The sequence below is a fragment of the Ictidomys tridecemlineatus genome, chromosome 15 (genome assembly GCF_052094955.1).
Source record: "Ictidomys tridecemlineatus isolate mIctTri1 chromosome 15, mIctTri1.hap1, whole genome shotgun sequence".
NCBI lineage: Eukaryota > Metazoa > Chordata > Mammalia > Rodentia > Sciuridae > Ictidomys > Ictidomys tridecemlineatus.
The window spans coordinates 27,228,425-27,249,427 of NC_135491.1; the positions used below are offsets into that span (position 1 = coordinate 27,228,425).

The 21,003-nt window shown below is 34.4% G+C and overlaps 1 protein-coding gene across 5 annotated transcripts in view; it reads left to right on the forward strand.

Moving 5' to 3' along the window:
* The window catches only part of Phkb (phosphorylase kinase regulatory subunit beta), a 221,059-nt gene that overhangs the window by 170,538 nt on the left and 29,518 nt on the right, over positions 1-21,003 (forward strand). For all 5 annotated transcript variants that reach the window (XM_005318148.5, XM_005318149.4, XM_021721160.3 and 2 more), the window contains 9 exons: positions 7,547-7,602; positions 8,127-8,220; positions 12,634-12,717; positions 13,154-13,258; positions 14,371-14,453; positions 14,661-14,751; positions 18,346-18,407; positions 18,494-18,656; positions 19,774-19,855. In XM_005318148.5, coding sequence (XP_005318205.2) covers positions 7,547-7,602; positions 8,127-8,220; positions 12,634-12,717; positions 13,154-13,258; positions 14,371-14,453; positions 14,661-14,751; positions 18,346-18,407; positions 18,494-18,656; positions 19,774-19,855 — 820 coding nt within the window. The remainder of the gene's footprint in view (positions 1-7,546; positions 7,603-8,126; positions 8,221-12,633; positions 12,718-13,153; positions 13,259-14,370; positions 14,454-14,660; positions 14,752-18,345; positions 18,408-18,493; positions 18,657-19,773; positions 19,856-21,003) is intronic.

Consider the following 21,003-nt stretch of genomic DNA (forward strand, 5'->3'; position numbering starts at 1 on the left):
TGGGAGCCCAGGTGGAATAGATACACTGAAAATTTCTTCATAATTTTTGAACCTTATGAATGAATTATCTATTGAAAAAAATAGATTAAACATAGAACAAGGAGAAAAAATCTGAGGGCAAATTCACATTAAAGTTTCTCTGTATACCCTTTGAAAGTCTTTTACACTGTTTTATTTATAGCTCCCAGGTGCAAATCTCCTAGTCTTATTACTTTGACCTCATTTGAGTAATTTAAAAACTAGAATCTAGACAGATGTACATGCAATGTCTTAATTACCATAGTTTTAAATATTGAGCAAGATTAGTTGCAGTTTTAATACAGGTAGTGTGATCTTTTTTTTTTTTTAAAGAGAGAGAGAGAATTTTTTAGTTATCAGCAGACACAACATCTTTGTTTGTATGTGGTGCTGAGGATCGAACCCGGGCCACAGGCATGCCAGGTGAGCGCGCTACCACTTGAGCCACATCCCCAGCCCCGGTAGTGTGATCTTATGGACACGTTATGCTTTGAAAGTTCCTCCTCTGTTGTACACTTAAAATAATTAATATGATGAATTTATTATTTATGTGTTTTTGCTATGACAATGAAAAATATTCAAAAATATAACCTGACTTTATTAGAGAAATGAAAAATTTGAACCAGAATATTTCCAACTATAGATTGTTCATCTTCAGTTGTAATTAGCATGATTTGTTACATTCTTTCATAGCTATTTAAATGTGTTATACATTTATTTATGATTATCTCCCTTTGTTTTATATTCGCAAATATTTGGCATGTGTGCTCAAGGGAAGATTTGTGTATTGCCAAAGTTCCTTTTCCAGCTCATCAAATGATTATCAATTGCAGTTCTTTTAGTACAAAATACTGTGTACATTCCCAATGATAAAAGCAAGCATGGGAGCCCCTCAAGGGGCTTACTCTGTAGTTACATAAACTACTTACAAGCATTCCAAAGGCTAAATAACACTTCCATATAGGTGGCTTATGGTAGTCCATCACTAGTGTTCTGTAACTGGTGTATTACCTGCTCTTGCTAGTAGGTACAGAAGATTATAGAACACCCTGATGTTTGGGGGAGTTTGGAGTGGAGATTGAAAAAATGGGCCAGTCAGACATGAAGGACAGTAAGCAAAATCTTGAGAGGACATAAGTGAGCTATTTTCTTCTCTAGTGTCTTCTTAAACAGATGGGAGACATGCGGGGAACAGTAGGTTGCAGCTAAGTTATAAAGGTGCTTTGGAAATTTGGGCTTTATTTAGGAAACACTGGTTTTGGAGTACAGAACTAATGTCCTAAATATTAGACAGGTATATCTGTTTACTCACCCATCATTCTTCCTTCATTCATTTAATAAATATTTTTTATCACCTCCTTCATAAAAATCACAGATACAAGAAAATTAACCTGATTGAAATACAGAAGATGGACAAAGGCAGATGTGAGGCAGAAAACCAAGGAAACCTATTGTATAAACCAATGTTGTGTTTGTTACTACAGTTGATAAAAAAGCTAATATTTTTGAACACTTCTTATATGTGTATTTGTGTTCTCTATTATCTTCATAATTCCACAGAGTAGATATTTTTATTATTCCTCATTTGCAAGTGAGCAAACTAAGGCTTATTGAGGTTAAGTAACAGAGATTCACACAACAAATAATACTACAAATATCGTTCGTGTAGCAGATCAGAGTTTAAACATTTCTCATGCCCTCTTTTGTTTGATCCTCCCTTTGTGTGGAAGGAATTCTAAATATTATTATTCCCATTTTACAGATAAACACAGAATTGAGAAACTTGTCTGGGCAGTCATTCATCAAATAGTAATGATACCTACTGTGTGCCAGGCTTTGGGGACAGAGCAGAAGACAAGGTGGTATATCAAGGTCTAAGGAGTGATTGTCTAGAGGATGAATAATAATAAATAAATATAATTTCTGGAGCTGACAGGTACTGTGAGTTAGACAAATAAGGTTAACATAGTAGAAGGGCCTTGGGATGCCCGAGAGCAGCTTTGGCCACAATGAAGGGAGAAGGTCTCTAAGAAGAAGGGATGATGACTGAGACCTTCATTGTGAGAAGATATTCATTTACCAATCTGGAGGAAAAACATATTTTAAACAAGTGCAGCCAGTCCAAAAACCCCATAATGGGAACACAGTTGTTTCAGTTCAATGTGACTAAAACATGGTGAAGAAGAGAAGGGTGTAGCTGGAGCTAGATGATGAATGGCCTTATAGGTGATGGTAAGCAGTTTGGTTCTTATTCCATGGGTGATAGGTAGGGTGGGTGGGGTGCTGATGAGATGATATATGATTTATACTTTAAGTATCCTCATTACTACTTGCAGAATGGACTGCTGTGAATGGTTGAGGTTTAAGGCTAAGGTAGATAGACAAGTCAGTTGACCAAATGAAAGATCAGGATGACTTTGAGTAGTGTGGTAGCAGTAGTAGAGGTAAAGAGAAATGGTATGTTTGAGATATATTTTGAAGGGGTAGAGGAAATGGAACTTACTGATGTGTCAGTAACACATTAGAGAGTTATAGAATATACTATAAAAATAGAGCTATTGTTAAGACATGTTTGAAATAAACCACCGGGTCAGACTTGAAGCAAGACATGGAGCTTTATTTGCCATGGCAGTTTGGAAGGGCAGCAAGCAAATTGCCACAGCAACCCTTTGCAGAATGTAGGGTACATTTTTACAGCTAAAAACCGCAAGCTACCAGTAAGTCAAAACCATAACAACGTAGGAAGTGGGTCAGAATGACCCAGGTTTGGGTACAGTACTCTGCCCAAGAAAAATGGGAATTAAAAAGATAGCATCTTACATTGTATACAAATAACAGAAATATTTTTTAGTTGTTATGTATTGTCAAACAGGGTGTGCTTAGCAGGAGGTAGGTTACATAGGCAGGGTTTTCACACAGGAGAGACATTTTTTATATGAAATGAAGTGTCCAGGTAAAATGGAGTTTGTCTGGTAAAGGCACATGTAGTTTGGCCCGTAACACTATATAGAGTTCAACCCCTACCTTATCACTTATTAGTTTTTCTTTTTGTGTGTTTGTGTGCTAAGGATCAAATCCAGATCCTCATGCTTTCTATGAAAGCACTTTACCACAGAGCAACACCTGAAGCCCCTGAATAAGATATTTTTGTTTGTTTGTTTGTTTTCAGAACTAGGAATTGAAGCAGGGGCCTCACACATACTGGGCAAGTGCTATACCACTGAGCTACACCCCCAACCCTGGATAAGCTTTTAAACCACTCTATGCCTCAGTTTTCTCATCAGTAAATGAGAATAATTATAGTAACCTACCTAAATGAGGTGATTTCATGAGTAAATAAGTTATGGGAAATAAGTTTATGGGAAAAAAGAGGAACCAAAGAGTATTACACATTTTTCCCCCCAGAGGAAGTGGTTCATAGTGCAGTGCTTTACCTGGATAAGGAATGTTTTGAAGGTGAGGAGAGTGAGAATGAGTTCACTTTAAGCTACCTATTAGATGACCAGGATCATTGCTGAAAGGAATTGATAAAATGGATTTGTATGTGGCTCCTGCAAGTCTAAAACCTGCCCTCTTTCCACACTTTGAAAAGCAGGATAAATGAGTGATTATAAGTCCAGACTCTGCAGTCAAGCTGACTGGGTCTGAATTCCAGCCCTGCCATTTGCCAGTTCAAAGTCCTTGGAAGCTTTCTGAGCTCAGTTTTTGTTTTCTGTTAAGTGAGAATAATAGTTTTTTTTAAGCACTTAAAACAATTCCTGGCACATAGAATATATAGTTGGTTTTGTTGTTGTTTTGTTGTTGTTGTTTTAGAACTGAGGATTTAACCCAGGGATGCTTTACCATTTAGCCACATCCCCAGTCCCTTTTATTTTTTATTTTGAGATAGAGTCTAAGTTGGCAAAGTTCTTTCTAAGTTACCAAGGCTGGCCTTGAACTTGTGATCCTCCTTCCTCGAGCCTCCTGAGTTGCTGGGGTTACAGGTGTGCATCACTGCAACCTTCTTAAAGTAAATGCTTTTAAGTGTTTGCTGTTGTTATTTTTCCATACTAAAGGTCGCTATAGATATGAAAAATAGAAAACAAGATTCAAGGTACTTTATGAAGGAGGGATTAATAGGATTTTAGTGACTAATTGAATTTGAGTGTAAAAGAGAGTCATCAAAGGTGATCCTGAGGTTCTGATAATATAGTGGCCCATTAGGCAAAGTAAGGAATAAGAGCCTATTTGGTGTGGAGATAGGGTTGATAAAGAGTTGAGTTTTATAATTAACTTTGGAAAAAGCCAAGAGAAAATATTTAAAAAGCAGTTTAAAATCAGAACCAAAGTAAAATTTAAAACTAAAACTAAAAGTATAAACAAACATTTTATTATCTCCTTAGAGATAATAATTTAAAGCTACCAGAGTGAATGAGATATGTGTGAGGACAAAAAAAAAAAAAAGAAGTGGTATGAATATATGACCAAGGACTTAAATGTGAGGTATTATCTATTTCTAAAGGCAAAGCAGGTTAGAGGGCAGAGTTGCAGAGGCAAGGAAGATAAGGAAATATTTACAGTCTTATATTTTAGAAATGAAAATAGAAAGAATTGGGTAGTAAATGTTTTAGTTTGTTCAGGCTGCTATAATAAAATGCATAAATTGGGTGGCCTATAAACAGAAGTTTTCTAGAAGTTCTAAAAGCTTAAGAAGCTTGCAGATTCAGTGTCTGGGTGTGGATGTTTTCTAATTCACAATGGTGTCTTCTCATGTCTTCACATGCTAGAAAGAGTTACTCCCCAGCCACTCTTATAAGGGCATCAGTCCCATTCGTGAGGGTGTCACACCCATGACCTAATCATATCCTAAAGCACTCACCCTTTAATACCATCACCTCAGGGTTAAAATTTCAACATATGAATTTGGAGGGTAGGGGAGCCAAATATTCAGACCACAGAATTAAGGAAGATGGAAAACCACCATCTTTTAAAAGATGACAAGAATTCTTTGGGGAAGAACTAATCTATATACAAAATAGGATTATGGATGGTTCACTGTCTTAAAATGGTACAAGGCAAGGCAATCAAGAGTGACATGGGTTTTAACAGAACATCTCAACAAAGAAGAACTGAGCAACTGTCCTTTGGTAGGTTTGAAAATAACAATAAGTACAACTGCAGCAAGAATTAGTACCCTAAAAGTTGTTTTATGTGTCAGATATTATGTTCATTTGTCTTATATCTTAGTATCTTAGTAATGTACTTAGTTCTCATTCTAAATCATCAATAATTCTCTTAAAGACAATTAATTATATTCTTTGGAGAAATGGAAAATTAGAAAACACCTAAATGTCCAATAAAATAAACATTTATTAAATAAAACATGGTGTATACATATAATTAAAATGCCCTGAAGCCATTTTTCTAATGAGGTAGATCTGCCAAAAATACCAGTGAAATAACTTTTATGTGATAATATACATGTGAAAACGTATCTGTTATTCATCTCTTCCAGTAGACTTCGAACTCCTCAAAGAAGAACAGTAGACTGTATTCATCTATAAAGGTTAAGGTCTAACATGGAGTCCTGTATATTGTTATGCTTTTGGTCAAATGAATGAGTGAATGAATGCATATAAAGTGGAGAATGATGGCACTATACAGAGCTTAAGTATGTGTGTGCATGTATTATATGTGCATTTGTGTGTGTACATCTGAATATAAAAGCCGAAAATATAGCAATATTATTAGAGAAAATACCATTCAGGAAAAAAGTGATACTAATTAATATTAGGAAGTTACATCATGGGTTTTAGACAACAATGTTGGTAGTTGGAAGAAAATGATAAAAATAGAGAAAAGATCCAACTTTTGTGGTGAAAGGGAGGAAGTTATCGAGGTGGTATTTTCTGTTCTGAATTGTTTCTGTGGGTGGAGAATGGGGTGAGTTGTCCTACTTGGATGGAAATTGAAGGCCCAACCCCTTTATGGTAAATGGTTCATGAATCAGAACTTTCTGAAATGCTGGGCTTTTATAGTTAAGGAGTTCTTTAGCCATCTAATAAACCCAAACCAGATGCTTACTGTGATTCAGCATGTATAGGGGCCATTTTAGATCTGAGTACTCTGTCATACAAATGGAAACAACATTATTCTAAACAGGCCTATGATTCAAAAAGAAGATACTAATTTGCCAATTAGAATCTATAAACTGCCTTATTTATTGTTGCTGAAATAACATCTGTATTCTAGTATATGTTTTCACTTGCTTTTCATTCAAGAATTCCATAATTACCCTGAAGATTATAGATAATGGCCCACTCTAAGGTTAATCCTGTTTTTGATGAAGTAAATACTAGGTCTCATTGGCTTAGTTTTTTTTATTTTATTTGTTGTTAGAAATCTCAGACTCTGAATAATTTTTTCTCGTACTTTTGAGGAACATTTAATTATGAGCTCTTTATCAAATAAAAATATAATTTATAACATTTTTAATGTGTATTTGTTTTGCTGGGTTGTAACATATTTTCTCTTATACATTCATTTAAATCACATGGAATTCTGGTACTTTCATCATCATGGTACTTTCATAATGATTCTGGGAACTATCCCTTTGATTGTATGATATTTACTACTGATATATGTATTCTGGTGTTTCTTGCCTGCCACCATACATAAATTCTAGTGGCATATTTAATACCATAGAGAGGAACTGACTGATTGTAAATCAAATGCTTTACAGCATACTATTGGGAATGTTGGATTCATTACTATAAAGGAATTATATCTGATCAGTATTTTCAGAGCTCCCTAGTACTGTAATTTATTGGACCTTGTTAATGTTCTCTGTTGATTATATACAGGCTCAAAATTGGGTTCATTTTAACAATGTATAATATATGTTCTAGTGAATCTTTTCAACACACAAAAAAAGAGCAGCAAATATCCAATGCTGTCTTTGATTAGAACTATTAAGTCCAACAGCTTGAATTTAATGAACATAATGCTAATTATATAGTCAACTGGGTAGTTCATTCTCAACCATAGGAACTATATACTAGAATAAAGCTATTTCAGTGTATGAAGTACCAAAGGAAATTGACTAAAAAGAAAGAGAATTACCTTATATGTGGTTAAGATGTCAAATGGATAGTTTTAACCCACAATCATTTTCTAAAACAGGAATACATAAATTGGACTTTTATTTTTAGTTCCTCCTCTTCCCTTCAGAGTTAAATGATAGAAAATGACTCTCAGTCCCCAAACTACTCTTATGCATCATTCAAAATAGCCCTGACAGACTAGCCCCTCTGGTGGTGATGAGATTTATGGATTTCCATTCCTTGGTGTTCCATTACTCTGTCTACACTATCAAATTGATTAGTAGGCTGTGGCAAGCAAGGAAAGAGAGGCTGCTGCTTAGAGCCAGCTGGTGTCCATCATTTTAATGAACTGCTTAGAGATAGTTAATATTGTCCTTGATTCTCATTGTAGCTGATGGTGACCAAATCTTTTAAAATGTTTTCTCCTCCCTTATTCTGTATTACAGGGCCCACTGGAAAATGATTTGGTGGTTCATGTAGCACTTGTAGCAGAAAGCCAACGGTATGAAATTCAGATGGGTGGTGTTTCTTTTGTGGGGAGGGGAAAGGGAATAATGGCTTTATGCTTACTGTATTGATATAATAGTAGAGATTAATTTTATAGACCTCTTCACAGGGTTTTAAGAATGTTGTTAACATCATTTTAAGTGCCAGAACAACATTCTTTTCATGTTGAAAAATAATTTTATCTTAGTTCATGTGAATGTTAAAATCTGTGACCAGTGCCATTGATGTCTGGGGGCATAGTTATAAGAAATTTGTGAAACACATTATGAGGATTCCCAAAATCAGTACTCATCCTTCTTGCCAGCCTCCAAAGCACTGGAAAAAATCTAGGAGGGCTTCTGGATTCCAGTATAAATTGCATATTGCTGATTTAACAAACTGAATAATATGTTCCAAGTTAATGTAGCTCATAGTCCATCCCCTCCATCCCCTTTAACCTTCCTCATTCACCATTTCCTAAACTATAAATGTATTGTTTAAAAATCTCTCTCTCTCCCTCCTTCCCCCTATGTTCTTTAGCCTTCAAGTTTTTCTTAACACATATGGTATTCAAACTCAAACTCCTCAGCAGGTGGAACCTATTCAGATATGGCCTCAGCAAGAGCTTGTGAAAGTAAGTGATTCTGCTTCTATTCTTTCTTGCTCCTTTGTGAAGGAAATAGAGCATAGTGATTGGACTTAGTTTATAAGCAAGATGCATTGTTAAAATCTAATTCTGGGATATGATCATTAATACCAAGGTTTTAAAGTAAGTTAGAAGTCCATTATATTGGGTATTGTTAATTTAATGCATTGTATTGTGAACATTTTATATAGGTCTTACTGATATTTTACTCCTTGAAAAAATCTATTACCAACTTACACTAATTACTTAAATTAGTCTTAATTTTAGTTGTCATATGTAAAACTATCCTTTATATTTTGATTTTTTTCCATTTTTATTCACCATTAAACTCATCTAAATTTTTTTTTAAATCACTACTTCCTTTTTTCTCTTGTCTTACAACTTAGACTCTGAAGTAATTCCTACTCCTTTGGTTTGGTGGGTCTCAAAGAAATTATAAAATAATGTTTGAATTTATTTTTGATGTAGTTATATGCCTATTTAGGATGAGCTTAAAAGGTAGCTTTTGCTCTGCAGCTGGATCCAAAAAGTGCCTGTGTTTATGACTATTCTTACTCATTAGAGACAGGAAATTGTTGACTCATATTTACTCATAAACTACCATTTTTATTTGGTAATTTTTAAAAACAATACAGTAACAAACTCCCCAGAGTTTAGTAGAAGTGTTTGTAACAATTTCTGTCAAGTAATCAAGGTTAAGTTGATTATAATGTAGTGGTTGTGGTCAAAGCCTTTATGTTACAAGAGAATGAAGGCCTAGAGAAGTGAGGTGCACATTACATGGGAAAATGCAGTACCCCATAATTTCTGGTCATCATGGATCTTTCTTGTCTGTAGGCAACACAACCCAGAATCTGGCTGTCAGGTCACCAGGAACACCACTTCTTAAAGGGTCCTTATACCTCCTAACAAACTTAGAGTCTTTCCGTCTTCCTAGTACATAAGACTCCTATGAATAACTAACATTTTAAAGTTATACCAAGATGTAAATGATGAGGAGCTATATTTTAAAGTAGAAGATGATACATGAGATCAAGAGGGAAATGAAGAACTACAAAGCAAGGATAGGAAGCAACAGGAGAAAAGCATGCCCGAATCTAAAGCTCTCACACAGTGTCCTTGTCTGAATAAGGTTATACAGATAGTTCCTTATGACAAACGTTTATGGTCTTTCACTGAAAGGTCTAGAGAATGGGGACAAATGGTTAGTCTTTCATGAATATACCTTAAAGTAAATTAGCCCAAATTCAAGTCTAATTAATATTAGCAAAATTGTTTTATGGTACCTGAGTCTACCAGATAACATACAGTCAAGATGTAAAAGGCCAACATGGCTAGCAAATTATCTGAATTTGACATTTTATTCATTTATAAGCAAACACTTGCTATATACACAGCTCTGTAGGACACTTAAATGACCTTTGAGTCTACTGGTATGGAAGGAAAAAAATAGTTAATGATAGTCTGTTTGATAATTGCTATAATAAGTGTTTGTACAATGTGCTGTGGCATCACAGAGGCTTATATTTTATTGTTTTAAAGAGGGTGTTAACAAATTATTTACAATTTGGTTGTGTGGTATGGCTAAAAAGACAGATTTGTAACCAAGAACCCAGCTTCCCTATGCATGTGTTAAGAAGGAAGATTGTTCTTTGTGGCTGCAGCCTTTATGTTCCAAACTAACTCCTCTTTGAGATTCTATCAACTAAAATGTATTGCTTAGCATACTGCTCCATATAAGTCTGCCTTTTGAAAGTAAAGGTATTTCCTCAATCTTAGTTGATGCATACATCTCTACTCCAGTAACTGATCCTTTTCTTCTAAGAAGCTACACTCTCTTTCAACCCACTGAAGAGGATGTGAGGGCAAAGAGCTGAGAGCAAGACTTCTATAGTGTGAGGTTAATGTTCACAGTGCGGCCACTGTGGTGTGATTTGCTTCATGGTGGTCTGAACACAGAGTTCTGCTGTATGGTGCAGACTTAGTATGAAGTACTTCTGCATTTTTATGTGGTTTGGACAACTATATATTTCAGTATTAAATGGTGTGAATGAATATAAGGTGGACAGCATTATCTGTACCCTAGAATGCACTGTCTACATGGTCACAGACCTGCTGTAATATAGTTTAGAAAGCTAAGGAGAATCCTTTTACTGTATTAAAGAGTACTATTTGAGAGTTCTCAATCTTGTAGGGTTGAAAACCCTAACTTGTGCATGATTAACCACTTATCTAAATGAAATCTAAAATAGTTTAGACATACTTTTATTTTTGAAAATATTTGAAAGAAAAGGGGACTCCATCTTGTGTTCTTGCTATAGTTTCAATGCAGCTATGTAATATAATGCTTATAGAGTATTTTTTTTCCTGGCCTGTTGACTTTGTCTAAAACCAATGCTATTCTAGAATAAATATTCAGAGCACAGTGGCTCAGGAGGACATTCAGTTGCTCCCTCATTCATCCATCAAGTATTCCTGAGTACCAGCTATATGCCAGGCACAGAGCCAACTCAGGGGATGCTATCCTTGAAGAATGTACAATGCCAAAGGAGACAGAGTAACAGCTAACTGTGACATGACAGACTATATAAAGAACCTGGAAACAACATTAATTTTGTATATGATGAAGTTGTTATTTGCATCAGTTCAAACCACAATCAGCAGATTGTGCAGATACACTTGCTTTGATTTTTCATTTTAAAAAAATTTAGGTTAGATTTTGTTTTTTACCTCATCAAATGCAAAAATAAATTATAGACAAGTTACAGTTTTGAATATTTTTCAGGTAATCTAAATATAAAATCACCAGAATAAAAAAAAATAGAATACTTATATGATTATTGGGAGGAGAAGTCCATTCTTAGAATGGTACCAGTGCCAGGAAGCCACTCAGAAAACAACTGAAAAATTTAACCAAATATAGCATAAACAACCTAGTACATCAAAGGGGCTTGTGAAACATTCTAGTAGAAAAATGTTTATATTTAAATACCACATGCTAAAATGATGTTTGACCTACTATGTAGTCAGTCTCACATTTCATAACAACATTGAAGAAGAGCAAACTGGTAGAATACTCAAAGGGTAATATCCTCAACATCTCTTATAAATCAAAAAGAATGACAGATATCCAGATGAAAAGAGAACAAGTGAGAAAAATTATAGAACTTTCAAAAGTAACTTAATATATCAGAAAATGTTCAACCACAAAATATTTCAATATATTAGTTCAAAAGTAATTTGAAATATCATTTTGATCAAAGAGAATGACAAAAAAAGCCTATATGCTATAAATGCCAATGTAAATTGGCACATTATTTTAGAGGGTAACCAATCAGGCATTGTGTTTCAGAGAGATGGTACATTTTCTTTGATCAAACTAGTTTGGGAAATTATCCTGCATACATAATTTCCTACTGTCCAGAGATGTTAATTGAATTATTTTTAAAATAACAAAAAATTGATGGGGTGGATGTTAAATGGATTAAGGATATCTTAGTTGGATTAAATGCTCATCTCTGGCATTGATTAACTCCTAATTCATGCTAACTATTCATTTTTACCTTATATAAATTCTAGAACTTTCTACTCCACTGTGGCACCCTCTTTTCTTATATTTCAACAGACTTTTTCTTCTTATTTGTTATATTTCTTTAGTCATTTCAACATTGAAATGTAAAGAAAATGCATAGACTAATTTTACCATGTTGAAATTGGAGCAAAACAATATTAAGTTTAAAAATTAGAATACTAGACAGATTGTATATTACATGAATGTGTAAGGGGTTAAAAGAGTATTTATATTGGAGTTGGGGTTGTGTCTCAGTGGTAGAGAGCTTGCCTAGTAAGTGTGAGGCACTGGGTTTGATCCTCAGCACCACATAAAAATAAATAAATAAGGGTATTGTGTCCGTCTACAACTAAAAAGTATATTTTTTAAAAAATAATATTTATATTATCAGAAAAATCAATAAAGATTCCATTTTGGTGGGAAATACTTGGAGGTGGACACCCAGGAGATGTATGATCCTGTTTTATTTTTTCTTTGTTTTTTTTTACTAAAAGTAGTCAAATTATTCTAATGACACAGGAGTAATTTGTCTCTTTGAGTTCTTTTATAAATCAAATAGAGCCATTCAAGTTTAACATTTATGACAACAGCAATGTCATATTTTAGAATGTTCATTAGTGGATCTGCAAATGTTTTGTTCTTAAGAACTCAGTAACCCAAAATGTAGGTTGACAGCTTTTGCTGGCTTGTAGTCCTTGGAAGAGGTTCCTCTGATCTCTTTTTCTCAAGAAAGACCGTAAATTAGCAGGATAATAGTCAAGGGGAAGAAAATAGGAAAAACAGAAGTGTTGATTCCTGCCTGATTCTACTTCACAAACTGTGTGTTACAGGCTTATTTCCACCTGGGCATCAATGAAAAGTTAGGACTTTCCGGAAGGCCAGATAGGCCCATTGGCTGCCTCGGTACATCAAAGGTACTTACAAATTTTTTCTTATAGATGTATTTCAATTGTAATGCCGCCTCTGAAATGATTTGTGACCTGTTAGCCATCCATTGTCATATTGCACTATGTAGTTAGGCTAATTATCTGGATTATTGTTTTCTGCAAGTAAATCTTATTTATTTTTCATCGTGTCACAGGAGCTTTCTGGGAATCTCACTGCTATATTATTTCTAAGCTTTGTAAAATACTTTAATTTATAACAATACTTACTCAAACACAGACTTTTCTTAATAAAGGTGGTTTACTTTATTAGCATACTAATTCAATCAGGACATTTAAAAATAGTATTATATGGTTTTTATATGATTCATTTGCTTTCAGAATTAAGCATCAATTTAATATCTATAAGACTTAAGATATTGCACCTTTGCCTTTAGTATGTTTGTGGTTTTTTTTTTCCTTATAGATTTACCGTATTCTGGGAAAGACTGTGGTTTGTTACCCTATCATCTTTGACCTAAGTGATTTCTACATGTCTCAAGATGTTTTATTGCTGATAGATGACATAAAGGTAACTTTAGACTGCCTTTTGATTGAAATGGGATGACATTGTTTCCACTGATTTTATCACATGTTGTTAAATTGAGTGTTCCTGGGTGTCTATTAACACAGTGTAAAATACGAAAGTAAAGCAATACCATTGGAGAAAGAGTTTAGATTTCTTGCAGCATTAGAATAATTAGATAGAGTATGTCTTATATCAAATAGTATGACATTGCTTGTTATACTTTTCTACAAATGGAATAAAAGATAAAGTTTTGTAAAAGCAGATAGAGAACTATTTAAAACTCTATGATAGTAATGGTTTTATCTCTTTTTGAACAAAAATTAAATTGGCAGAATAATTATGAAGAATGTCCAGGAAGACCTCAACTAACTCATATCTCTGTAAATTAAAACCTTCTATACTCCCTTTCCTACTTGTAAAGTAGAGAAGCTTGGAATCATGGTCCAGAGCCTGAAATCTGGAATCAAATTGCATTTGTCAAAATGTTGACTATCACTTATCAGCTGAGTGTTCTTAGGAAAGTTATTTAGCTCTTCTGTACCTCTGCTTCCTTATCTGTAAAACTGAATAATAATAGGGTTGTTCTGAAGATTGAGTTAGTATGTGTAAAGCATCTAGAATAGTGCCTGGCATGGGATGAAGTGTTATGTAAATCTTTGATATTATAATGATGATGATAAGTAGGTACATAAATATAGTTAAAGAACTCCTTCCACTTTGCTGATGGTTTTAATTTATTCAATTCAGTCTCTCCTACCTGTTGTAATATAAATCTGCAGTAACATGGAGTGAGAATTAATCTTCTGAATGTTAACAGGTGGCTTTGTTTTCTTTCTGGTACCATTCCTAGACTGTATTTTTTAGGCAAAGAGAGAATAAACATGTGTATGAGCAAGGAAGCCTTAAAACGTGGGTGATATATATGATTACTTGTAAGAACAAATTTTGAAATCAAAATGATTTCTGTACTTGTAAGTAGTCTGAGTTATTCAAGGTTTAATTGTGAACTGTTTTGATATTTAAGAGTGTTGTTGGCTCTTTGCATCACATGATTAAGGATCTTAATTTGCTCAGATACTGTGCCATTACACCATACCTTACTCATATTTTGATAGAATGCACTACAGTTCATTAAGCAATATTGGAAAATGCATGGACGTCCACTTTTCCTTGTTCTTATCCGGGAAGACAATATAAGGTAGGTTGCTGAAAGAAGTAAAATGCATGTATCTTACAGTCATTAACACAGTAAACCCTTTGGAAGCAGGGCCTCCTTGTATTTTTTTGTATCCCTCTATAATCATGTAGCAGAGTGTTTTGCATATATGAAATACACTTAGTATTTGATTATTGATTTCCCATTATGTTGTTAATATGCTCATTTGTTTGCATCTTTTCTTTCTAGAGGTAGCCGGTTCAACCCCATATTAGATATGCTGGCAGCTTTTAAAAAAGGGATGATTGGAGGAGTCAAAGTTCATGTTGATCGTCTACAGGTAGTCTCTTGAATTTCAGTGTGTTTCTGTTTTTAGGACAATTAATCTGAAGTACAGATATTTCTTAATATATGTTCTATTTAAGGTTTTTGTCTTAAAGTTTCATTATGTATTTATCTTCCTATTCCTGTTGTCACTATCCCAGTTTATCTGATTGATTATACCAGTCAGTTACTTGAACATTTGCAGTTGTTTCCTAAGCAGAATGTTAAGGTCAGAGAAGCTCATCTTTAACCTCATTTTTGCATTTGAGGAAGCTGAGGTCCAGAAGTACAGAAGTGACCTGCTACGTAATCTTGGGCTTGTAGGCACAAGTTAGTTGACTGTTGATTCAGTGCTCTTTTCCTTTTTCTACTACAGCATCAACCAGGATTTTGTAGTAGAAATCCTCATTCCATTTGAACATCACGGCATTATTTTCACATCTCATAAATTACATGAACCCTCTTTTGTTCCCTAATAGTCATAGCAGCTTCTCTGTCCACCATTATCTTCTACTAAACACTTTTTGTGCTTCAGCCGATATAAATTAATTACTGTGCACTGAGTTTTGTGGAGTTCTGCCCCTCTGCTCATGCTGTTTCTTGTGCTGGGAATATTCTTCCTTTTAAGATCTCTGGATTTTGAAGTCTTAGAAATTTTAAAGGCCAATTCTGCAAAATGACCCAGACTAGAAATGACACTCTCTGCTTTACCATACTTTTATGACCTTTAACTTAACTATTTGAATTGTAGTCCATCATGAACTTACATGTCTTATTTTCTACCAAATAATTGTGATGATCTCACAGGGTCTTTCACATAGCAGGTGCTCAATTTTAAGAAAGGAAAATTTACAAGGAGGACCTATGCAGGTGGTGTTATAAATGACGTGTTTATATACTCATTCACTGGTAGTTGCATTTTTTAAAACATTTTTTTAGATGTTGATGGACCTTTATTTTATTCATTTATTTATGTGTGTGCTGAGAATTGAATCTAGTGCCTCACACAGGCTAGGCAAGCGCTCTACCACTGAGTCACAACCCCAGCCCTGGTAGTTGCATTTTGCATACTTAATGATTTTTTCCTAAATTATAATTTTTCGCCTTATCTTTTGTTGCTTTGTCTTTTTGTAATGCTTCTGAGCAATTTCTTAGATTTTAATTTTGCAGCTCTTAATATTGAGTTTTACATTTTGCCTATTATGTTTTTAATTTTTCCTTTTCATAGTAGCTTGCTCTTGTTTTATAGAAGTCACGTTTTGTGTTGTTTTTTAAGGATATGAACTAAAAGTTTTTGAAATTTCCCTCTCCTCTATATTATCCCATTGATACTTTTTTTTCTTATTTCTTTTTCTGCGGTGCTCAGGATCGAATGAACCCAGGGCTATCTGCATGCTAGGCAGTCACTGTACCACTGAGTCAAATCCCCAGCCCCCTGCATTAACGCTTTCCGGTTTCTTCTTCTCAGTCTTTCATGTTGAAGATATTTTTCATAAATCTGGTAATCTTTAGCTACCATTCATTTGTAAGAATAAAGGAGTAAAAATTTTATAGGAAGCTATGTTTGGGGAGAAAGGATTCAAGGCTTGATGAATGTCCTTATAAATTGGTCTGGTGGCAAAAGCCTCTGTGAGGGAAGCCTCAGGAGCCAATATCTGGAAGTCTTTTCTCCAAGGCTCTTCAGTTTCTCCAAAAACCAAACTGTCATGACTGAATGATACACACTTTCCTTCCATGTCCTGAGAACAGGGTAGGAGAAGGGACACAGAGGTCCCACTGGGAGGTATGTAAACTGTCAGCTCATCTATTTTTAATTCTTGTTTTTTCTGCCTTCTACTATACTTTATTTTCTTGATACACAGCTATTAACCAGAGAAAAAGGGCTAGGATAGTAGCTCAGTGGTAAAGTACTTGCCTAGCATATACGAGGCCCTGGGTTTAATTACCAGCACTGAAATAAATAAATAAATAAATTAGAGAAAAATCTTCTTGTTTCCCCAAAATTAGGGTGAAACAAATTTCTTAGCTGTTTAGGGAAGGAGGTGGAAATTTTGAATTACAGCCACTTTATAATAATGTCCAAATCCTACTGTTTTTAGCTCCCTCTCCCCTACTTCCAACAGTATCCTGGGCCTCCAGGTCCTCAGGCTCTTCTCTGTACTTTTTGTCCTAATGAATTTATACTTGAGTGGGTTTACACCTTAAACATTTTTCTACTATTATTTTAGTGAGATTTAAAGAAAGATATGAGTTAAAGATATCTGATGGTCCTATTAAACATAAATCTACTCTTGCTTTTATATGTAAATGTCTCTTGCATTCCAGCATCTACATAGATATTTTTTAATTTTTATAAGAAACACATGGACTATACCCAAAAGACCTAAAAACAGCATACTACAAGGACACAGCCACATTAATGTTTATAGCAGCACAATTCACAATAGCTAGACTGTAGAACCAACCTAGATGCCCTTCAATGGATGAATGGATTAAAAAATGTAGCATATATACACAATGGAATATTACTCAGCACTTAAAAAATAACAAGATCATGGCATCTGCAGGGAAATGGATGGCATTAGAGCAGATTATGCTAAGTGAAGTTAGCCAATGCCTAAAAAACAAATCCCGAATGTCTTCTCTGATATAAGAGGGGTGACTCAAAATGGGGTAGGGAGGAAGAGCATGAGAAGAAGATTACTTCTAGATAGGGAAGAGACATGGGAGGGAAAGGGAGGGAGAAGGGGAATTGCACGGAAGATGGAAGGAGACCCTCATCGTTATACAGAATACATGTATGACGAAGTGAGGAAAAAGAAAAAAAAGTGTGTCCCATTAGATGGGTAGAGAGAAGTGATGGGAGGGGAGAGGAGGGGAGGGGGGAAAGGAAGGACAGCAGAATAAAATAGACTTTATTATTGCCATATGTATATATGTGACTGCATGACCAATGTGATTCTGCAACCTGTACACTCAGAAAAATGAGAAATTATACCCCATCTGATTCAGATGGATGATATCTCAAGATCATTGTATTGTCATGTGTAGCTAATTAAAACAAATTTAAAAAAAGAAATACATGGAATCATGCTTTAAAAATTAGACAATTTTGATGAAAAATATAAGATTTGAATAAATGATGGGCAAGTAGAAAATAACATCATTCAGACCCTCAAAATATTTCTGCAGTGACATATGCATTGTCTGTCTTGCATTTAATTTACCAGGTAAATTAGGAGAGAAGCTCAAACAATAAAGAGCAAAGAGGAAAGACTATGGAGATGGAATTACATTTGGTTCAGATATTGGCGTTATTAGAAATAGACTTTAAAATAACTATGGTTAATATGTTTAAGAAATTAGATAACAAGTTGGAGAATTTTACTAGAGATGCAAAAACTATTAAAAAAAGAAATTCTAAATGAAAAATTTAAATTGCTGAAATTGAAAATTCATTGAAACAGTGTGGTACTTGCCTTCTATAACTGATAACACTGTATATATTTAAGTAAACTTCATTTAAAGTAGTTCTTGCTTATAGAAAAGTGTGTGCATAGAACATAATAGTATGGATTGAAGAATATAAGAGTTTCCCATCATATTCTAGACACTAATATCTGGAGCTGTAGTAGAACAACTTGACTTCCTACGAATCAGTGACACAGAGAAGTAAGTCCCTTTTTGTTATTTAATTTTTGTTTCTTGTGATTACATTAGAAAGCAGGAATTTAAAGACACTTTCTTTTAATTTCCAGGCTTCCAGAATTTAAGAGTTTTGAGGAATTACAATTTCCCAAACATTCAAAAGTCAAACGACAAAGCAGCACCCCCGATACCCCTGAACTGAAGCAACAACCAGACGTTACCATTACTGAATGGAAAAACAAATCCACCCATGATATTCTTCAGAAATTGAATGTGAGAAAGATGCAATTCCCTCATGGCCCTAAGTGAGGTTGCTACAGCAGGAATTCCCAGAGTCAGGCTCTGTGTCTTTTTGTCCTCTCAGAAGGTAGCAATTAATCTGGAAGTGGATAGCTGGTCTGCACCCAGGGCAAACATGAAAGGTTGTTCTTTTGATACAAAATTAGCATAAATTATTTTAAATGAGAGTGCAAATGAATAGGATCATCTTGGATATGAAAGTATTGTGAGTCATTAAAGAATTTAAGTCAGAGATAGTTGCTTCTGGGTTCTCCAGACGTTTTTGTCAATGCCCTTCCTCTTCCTTTCCCATCCCCATCTTAACAATCCTGCCCCGGTGTTTAGGTCTTCTGCTTGTTTTAAATCTATCCTGTCACTAAGGAAAATAGTTCTCTGATTGCATGCATTTCAATATTTTAGCAACTTAATATTTTATCTTTCCACGTTTTTATTAGGATAGGTAGGGATAGGGTGTAGGACTTATTGAAAGAATCGAAATTCTGGTATAACTGTAAACATTGATATCTTATTTGGAGCATACTAGTGTGAGCATGTAGACAACATGTAAATCTTTCCAGACATCATCAGTTCTTGTTATTGATCTATGTTATATAGATCCACTTAAGCATGAATACAATAGTGATAAAACTCATAGCACACTGCCCTAATATATGATCAGCACTCTTCAAGTCTCATCCTACTAAGCATCTCTTAACAATGGGTTGATAGCAACCTATTCTCCCATTTATGAATAAGTGAAGTCAAGAAGAGAATGGTTAAATGCCTTGGCCAAATCTCAGAGTATGGCAGAATCAGAATAAATCTCATACACAAATATTTTCTCTATATTGTTTATTTCTTGAAATTTTTTATTATTAAATTCTGCTACCCGAGGAAACTGGGTTGTCTACCCTCTATCTCCAAAATATCTAATATAAAAATAGTTGTATTATGTCATCTTATGCTTGGTATATCAGTGACAATTAATCTTTCCTGAATTCCGTAACAGAGTACATCCTGTCTGCATCATGTAATTCTGTGATTAGTTGCCCACTGTGGTAGCACTTGTATTTATTTCATTCTAGTTCCTCACACTGATTTATATCTTTAGGATTGTAGTTGTCTGGCTAGCCAAACCATCCTCCTGGGTATACTGCTCAAAAGAGAAGGCCCCAACTTCATCACAAAGGAAGGTAAGAGTCCATGTATTGGATACATTTTAAATAACAGGACTTCTTTATTCTTGAACACCTATCAGATATGGATAAAAATATCCACTAAAAGTTATTTGGTCCTCCATTAAGCTTTTTTCCCCCCTTTAAAAGGAATGTGCAATCATACCCCCAGAGTGGAATATACTGTTCAATGTATGAATTCCTAAATGGCTTTCATGCAATGATGCTTGATTGTTTCTCTGATTGAACAGTATTGGAGCTTGGGTTCTACCTGTGACTGTTAACCTCTGATGATGCCATAGTTATTTATTGATAGTTTTTGTTTCTAGTTTTATTTCCTATAATTTTTTAAGAATCTTATTGAATAGTTTATGTCTATAACAATTAGCTCCTTCATGGTCTGCAGCAGCCATTTGGAATGAACATAGCATATAATAGGATTGTACTTAGAAGATGTGTAAAAAGAATAAATCGTTTCTAGGGCTGCGGTTGTGGCTCAGTGGTAATGTGCTTGCCTAGCATGCGTGAGGCCCTGGGTTCGATTCTCAGCACCACATACAAATAAATAAAATAAAGGCCCATCAAAACTAAAAAAAAAATTTAAAAAAAGAATAAATCATTTCTAATGACATCTATATGCACTCTGCATTAAGGAAAAAATCCAGTTATCCTATAATCTACATTCCTATGTTGGGTCATTAATGTAAGGAATCCTTGAGTTCTATATTCTAGTCTGCTTTGCTCATTTTATAGTGTAGAATGATACAGAATATATTTCAAGTACATAATGTCCAGCTACTCAAAAAATTTTGGTTCATCTGGAAATACTCTTTATTCAGAAGCACATGTTGATTTGAGTTAGAATGGAAAATTGGGTTAGTGTCCTAAAGAGCAATGTAATTAATAATATTTATAGTTTTAGTAATGAACTAAGCATAATTTTTTATTCAAAAGAAGTCTATTTAGTTTTTGCATTATGGTAGCTAAAAGATAAAGTTCTTGAGTATTATTAAGCAAATTTCAAGCAAAATTCTTTATGTTTCTAATTAGTCCTAAAACTATAAGCAAAATCTTAACTGGATTGAGGACAATCAATAACATCTGAACTTTAGCTAAAAAACGAAAAGGTAGGATTTTTAAAAATCAAACTTTTTTTCGGAATCTAG